The sequence below is a fragment of the Procambarus clarkii genome, chromosome 18 (assembly GCF_040958095.1).
Source record: "Procambarus clarkii isolate CNS0578487 chromosome 18, FALCON_Pclarkii_2.0, whole genome shotgun sequence".
Taxonomy (NCBI): Eukaryota; Metazoa; Arthropoda; class Malacostraca; order Decapoda; family Cambaridae; genus Procambarus; species Procambarus clarkii.
The window spans coordinates 28,652,657-28,659,823 of NC_091167.1; the positions used below are offsets into that span (position 1 = coordinate 28,652,657).

At 37.2% G+C, this 7,167-nt stretch overlaps 1 protein-coding gene across 1 annotated transcript; it reads left to right on the forward strand.

Moving 5' to 3' along the window:
* The first annotated feature begins 2,134 nt into the window (after positions 1-2,134).
* On the forward strand, positions 2,135-5,192 carry Roc2 (Regulator of cullins 2). Its single transcript, XM_045736688.2, has 2 exons — positions 2,135-2,348; positions 4,960-5,192. Exons 1-2 carry the CDS (start codon positions 2,186-2,188, stop codon positions 5,124-5,126), a joined length of 330 nt encoding a protein of 109 aa, XP_045592644.1. The 5' UTR covers positions 2,135-2,185; the 3' UTR covers positions 5,127-5,192.
* The last annotated feature ends 1,975 nt before the right edge of the window (positions 5,193-7,167 follow it).

The window sequence follows — 7,167 nt, forward strand, 5'->3', positions numbered from 1 at the left end:
CCTTGTCACGGTGATGTTGCCTGACAATACCTCTAATTTGTAGTAGAGTCTTGGGTATGAAGTATTCAATATGGTCTCCTTCAGCGCCTTCAGCAGCCAGCACATCTGCTCGTTCATTTCCACATATTCCAACATGGGAGGGGATCCACAGAAACTTGATGACTCTTCCCTGATTGGTAAGTACTCTCACAGCTCTCTTAATTTCAGCGACTATTGCAAGATTTTCTGCCCGATTTTTACTTAGGCTTTGCAGTGCTGCTTTTGAATCGGTGCAAATCACTGCACCATTAGTGTTCCGTTCAAGAAACCTTAACGCGATAACAATGGCAGTTAGCTCTGCTTGCGTTGAAGAGGCATAGTTCTCAATACGTGCTTTTTCTTCATTTCTGCGTTGGAAAGTATTATCCTTGATTACCGTGTATGCTGCACCAGCCCTGCCATTGACAGGATTAGATGACCCGTCAGTGTAGATTTGATCTAGTTCATCTCCGGCTTCTTTATAAATTTCCTCGAGATACTTGTGCCTCATTTCTTGTGGTATCATGTTGGATTTTTTCGTTGCCATTTCATTGAAAAAATCCAACATGATACCACAAGAAATGAGGCATAAGCTTGGAACTTGTTCCGAGTAACTGAATCTATAACAACAACAACAGCCACAAGGACTACGGGCTCACCATAGCCCGTGCTACTTGGAACTTGTTCCGAGTAGCTGAATCTATAACAACAACAACAGCCACAGGACTACGGGCTCACCATAGCCCGTGCTACATGGACACTTCGTCCTGAGTAGCTAAATCTTTAACAACAACAACAACAGCCACAGGACGGGAGACATCTCCCGTCACACAAGGTGCAGTCGCACCTCCACAGATCTCCAGTATCAGCTCCTGATACTGGTAATGGCTCAAAAGGGCCACCACTTACGGGCTATTCATCCCCGTGCCACCTTTTGGGTGGCTTAATCTTCATCAATCAATCAATCGAATAGCCACAACTTACGTGCTATTCAATCCCCCCATGCCACCTCTTGGGTGGCTTAATCTTTATCAATCAATCATCGAATAGCCACAGTTACAGCCCCACTCCTGTGTCAGGTGAGTCCACTACGGGCTCACCATAGCTCGTGCTACTTGGATTTTTTTTGTTTCCAGTAACTGAATCTTAAACAACAACAATGAATAGCCAACAGTAAAATTTCCACAGTGATTCGGATAACTTCAGTACAGACGCATTTTGGATTTATCACATCTCTTCAACCTCAAGAATGTAGCACTGTGTACAGTTCTAAACGACCCCAAGACACTACAGCTTCAACACAGAGCAGACAGTAGACTACGACCGCATTGAGCTACAACACTCTCGCTCTCCATCGAGTTTAGACCCTCACGATTCCCCGTCGAGCCACCACGCTCTCCTGCATCCGCATCTCTCCGCGACCTTCAGTTGCAAGAATCCCACATTGTGGAATGACTTGCTAAATGTAATTAAAAGCTGTACGTCTCACAACCAGTTTAAAAGTGAGACTAAAAAATATTTACTTAAAATCGTGTAATTAATATCTTATAATCAATACCATGTAACTAATTTAACTCACATTTCCCCCCGTATTAAGCTATTTTTGTGTTACTCTTTATCTTAAATTTTTTTACTAAGAATTATGTCCTTTCTTCATCGTGTCTTCTAATTCTTGCATTTCTTTGATAAAGTCCCTTATGATCCTTGTCTGTTTTCGAGTGTTGGCCTCATTAAACTTAAATTATACTATATTACTCTAAAAAATGTAAAAAAAACTCTGTTATGTTATGTAAATTAATCTAAGTAGTACAGTCGGGTTTGTTCTCGACTCACAACTAGGAATCCCAGGTTAAAATCCCCGGGCGGGATAGAAATGGTTTGGGTCGTTTCGTGTCACTTAATGCCGCTGTTCACCTAGCAGTAAATAGGTACCCAGGAGTTAATCAGCTTTTTGTGGGGTTTCATCCTGTGGAGGGTCAGTAGTTCAACGCTGGGGCAATGGGAACTTGATGTAAGCCTAAAATTTATATATACACTGGCTGCTTGTCCCTCTAAACTATAAATTACTATCGAGTTAAGTTTTTGCTATCACAGAAAACGTACATCCAAAATTAGGTTAGTAAACGCTGTATTTTATAAACAAACTTCAGCCAGGTGACGCATCATCATGAACAACGACGTAGAAATAAACGACGGTGACGCAGAAAATATACCAAGTGATGCCCAAAAGCCAGAAAAGATGTTTACTTTGAAGAAATGGAATGCCGTGGCCATGTGGAGTTGGGACGTTGAGTGCGATACCTGTGCAATCTGCAGAGTGCAAGTTATGGGTAGGTGCCATTTGTTGTAGACGGATTTTTCACGGGAACTTTGGACGCTTTATTTATTTTATGCACATGGCATCAGATGTGAATAATTAGCTGAATTAGTGGTTCAAGTGTTAAGAGAAGCCAACGTGAGCAGAGTTTAGTTTTTTATTGTTGTGATAATTGCCATTGTCATCACTAAAACCCTCACAGTACAAGTCATTATTTACATTTGAGGTTCTAAATATCATGTGAATACAATGTAAACAAAGGTACCTTTGACAAGCCGCCGGTTTCCTTGTTCTCATCAAGGCCAATTGAGGTGATGACTCTCAGGTAAATTGAAACAAGATTAGCTATTTGCATATGGGTGGTTGTGTCAGTGTTGAATGGTTTTTGTTTTTGTATTGAATTGTTTTGTATTTTTTTTTTGTATTTGCTCCCTTGACTCCATGTATGATTAATCATCCTGTGAGATGGGAATACTAGATGAACTTACAGCTAGTTTTTGACCTACGCTGTGTAATCTTTCATATAGAATAGGGTAGCAGCACATTGATGTGTATACCTAAGCTTATTTAAAAAAAAAGTTGTGTAACACTGTTTTTATTTTATTTTACTTACAAGAAGATACATTTGGTTGTGAGAGTATATAACATTTGTGTTTAAGCATTATATTCTTCCAAAGCCACTAACACACAAAGCATTTTGGGCAGGGTCTGAATTTAACTAATAAAAGTAAAAGTGACAATAGGCACATTGTGGCAGAATTTGAGTTCAGCAGCATAACTACAATATATATTGATAGCATTGATTATACTGGTGAAATTGCATGTCTGAAGTGCTAAAATTAGATGAGCTGGTAGCACAAGATACAGTGTGAGCTCGGAGCATGAGGTATTAAACTATGAAGATGGACCAGGAGGTTGGAGGTAGCTGATAGGTGACCATGGCATGATAGCATCATGGTCAAATTTCAAGGTCATTACTGTGCTTGTTAAAAAATATGTGCCAAAAGAGGAGAAAGAAAAGAAAGGGAACTAGCTGGATGACACAGGTAGTAAAAATAGCATTGATAACTAAGCGAACCCTCTGGAGAAGGTATAAATCCACGATGAACATCATTGATTATGAGATATATAAAATAGCACTCAACTCAGCCACCCAGGAAATCAGATCAACAAAAAGAAACTATACGTGAAAACTTGCTCAAAACATAAAGAAAGATCTAAAGTTGTTCTATGCCTATTAAGAAGTAAAACCAAAACAAAGGACTCAGTAAGACTCTTAAAAGATAAGACTAACCAAATTATAATAGATGATAAAAGGGCAACAAACACAATGAATACTTTACATGAGTGTTCACACTTGAAAGATTAATTGACATCTCATCGCTCACATAAATGTTTGAAGGAGGTGAATAGAATGAATTAAGGGATATTCCCATAAAGTGCAATATTATCAAGAAAAGCATTGACAAACTAAAAGACTCAAAAGCCCCAAGTTGGGATGGAATTCAATCCAAAGTAAAAAGGGAACTAGCAGAGGAACTATGCCTACTGCTGAAACTTCTTTTCAGAAAATCTCTGAACCAAAGGGATAATACCCATAGATTGGATATATATAAATGTGACCCCTATTTAAAAAAAAAGCAGAAAACTACTGTCTGATCAGCTTGACATCACACATCTGCAAGCTCATGAAGAGAATCATAAGGGAAGGAATCACTCATCATCTCACAGTAAATAATCTTGTAAAATCAACATAACAATGGTTTGTTAAAAATAGATCCTGCCTTACAAACCTGCTCACATTTTTGGAAATGGTAACCAGGTACTCAGACAAAGGACTTCCGGTGGATGTAGTATACAGTAATGCCACTGATCCCTGCCCCTCTCTAAGGGGGGCCAAATTCTGGCTTGTGGTCCCTGATAGGCCAATAAGAATTCTGCGACTGATGGCACCTAGTAGTTTGGCACTACAGTATATCAGTATAGTAGCTTCAGGAAGCCACCTGGGCTCAACCAGAAACTAGTGTTTTCAATTCGTTCAATGCTGTTTTTTTTTTGTTTTCTTACTTTTGAATAAAGTATTGGTTGGACAATTTTTTAATTCATTAGGGGAGTGAATTTCATACACTGGGTCCTTTTATTTGCATGAAATGTTTGTACAGATTTAGTGTGACTCTAGGAATATCAGATATTTATTTTTGGTGTGGTGCTCATGAGTTCTATTACATCTATGAAAGAAGTTTAAAATCAGGATTAGAATCAAGGAATAAGATTTTTAAGTGTAAATAGCACAAGAGAATGTGGAGCGAGTGTATGTTTAGTATGTTTAGGGATTTAAATAGAGGGAATGTGTGTTATCTGAAGACAGAATTTGTTATTGAGGAAATGTACATTCACAGTATTCATTTCGATCACTGATAACACTAGTGCAAGTGAAGTTATCTTGATAATAGATAGCTGTACCCCCTCCCACCCTCTCCTTTTAGTCTGGCTTGCAGTTGTTAATGGCTTATAATGCCATTCACAACTGAAGGCCTGGCAATTGCTTATAATACTTAAGAATTAACCAAAAAGGGAAAATGGATTCTTTAATTTTCTACACTATTAAGGTCTTGTTTTCTCAGATGCTTGCCTACGGTGCCAAGGAGAAAACAAACAAGACGACTGTGTGGTGATCTGGGGAGAGTGCAACCACTCTTTCCACAACTGTTGTATGAGTTTGTGGGTAAAACAGAATAACCGCTGCCCTCTGTGTCAACAAGAGTGGTCTGTACAGCGAGTTGGTAAATAGTCCCTTCATAATATGAAATATTCTACTGTAAATCTTTTTTATTAATCATAATTTTAATAAATCTAAGCTGGATTTCATTACTGCAAGTAAAAATATACCTGTACTTGTACTGTATATCTATATTCTCACTAGTATTTCAATACCTGTACAGAATATTAAACTATATTTGAACTATTAATTTTATTAATAGTTTATTGTGCAAAGAATTGTGTTAATGACATGCTGTTTTGTAAGCATACAAGATGATGCCAAATCATTTTTGTGTGTGTAAAACTTACCCATGGTTGAAAATTAATGATGAACATTGTGTCATCACCATATAGGTCATTATTGTCACTATATAGGTCATTATTGTCACTTATCTAAAAGAAAATGCTAAAGTATTTATTAGTTCAGTAATAAATTGTTACGTCTTGCACTTATGATATTATATCCACTCTATTGAAGTTAAATGTAAACAAAATTAAGTGCATCTACAGGAGAATGACAAACTTGTATTTCAAAAAATAAAGCTATATAAAAAGTCAACAGTTTGAATAGTTTTACCCTGCACAGCATTATGCTTAGTATAAGGATACTAGACAATTCAAATGATAAGTAAATTAATGGTAGTAAAACCAGGGTAATATAGTGTAAAAGGTCAACTCAACCCTTTGTGTAATTACCTAAGTGTAGTTACAGGATTAGTCTACCACTGTTTGCGAAAGTGAACTTTTTAATGAACATAAGAACATAAGAATGAAGATAGCTGCAGAAGGCCTAGTGGCCCATACGAGGCAGCTCCTATTTATAGCCACCCAATATATATACATCCATATCATTCATAGATAACTGGAAACACTTATATGGAAGAAATGGCATGTATGCTCGGGATGGGGTACATCTATCTAGAGCTGGGGTTGCTGTTGCGAACTCGTTGGAACCTGTGGTGGGAGGGGTTTGTTTGGGTTTAAACTGTTAGTAGATAGTGGTATGGGAATTGATATGGAAAAAGGAGGTAATAAAATTACTGTATGTGTCTGTGAGAGAAACAAATTGGCAAAATGATCAGAGAAGGGGTGGGGTCTCAAAATAACAATACACTTCGGGTATACTGTACTGTATTACATAAACAGTAGGAGTCTAAGAAGCAAAATAAATGATTTAAATGCTCTTGTATGCTCAAACAAAACAGTTATTATTGCACTTACCAAAATGTGGATGAATGTAGAAATTAAGAGAACTATTAGCTGAATATCAAATAAATAGATTCAAACTATTTCACACAGATAGATATATTAGACGAGGAGGGGGAGTAGCCATAAATGTTAAGGAAAATTTTAAATGTAGTCTCAAAGAGGAAATCAAAACTGCCACACACAGAAACTATTTGGCTAGAATTAAACGAAAAAGCAAATAATCTTATACTGTACAGTATTAGTAGTTATATATAGGCCACAAATTTAGACAGAATGGAAGCAAAGAATCTATAGGATGAAATATCTAGAGCATCTAGGTCTAACAGTATTTGTATCATTGGGTGACTTTAATTTTAGTGGAATAAACTGGATTACCAGAACAGGGAATAACGAAACAGAAGATTTTCTAGAATAAATCGACTATTGCTTTCTTACTCAATACATTAAGGGACCAGCATGGGAAAATAATATTTTAGATTTAGTGTTAACTAACAGGGAAACACAAATTAATGACATTGAAATAGGGATTGAACTAGGGAACAGTGATCACAAAGAAATCAGATTTAGCATAAAATGGAATAGATCTGTAGGAGAAAATTCTGTTAAAGTGCCAAATTTTCGAAAAGCTGATTTTAATATCTTAAGAAACTTTTTGGGTCAAATAGATTGGAAAGTCGGTGATCCAAGCACCAATGTTGTGGAACGACTTATCAAAGATATATTGTTGTCTGGAGAGTGCTGGCATATCTGTCTCCTGTACAGCCATCCAGTTGTCGCAAATTTAAGCACCGGACTTACTGAGGGGGGTCATCAAATAAAGAGCAACCAAACTCAGTTTAATGCATCATGGTAGCTTTGTTGGA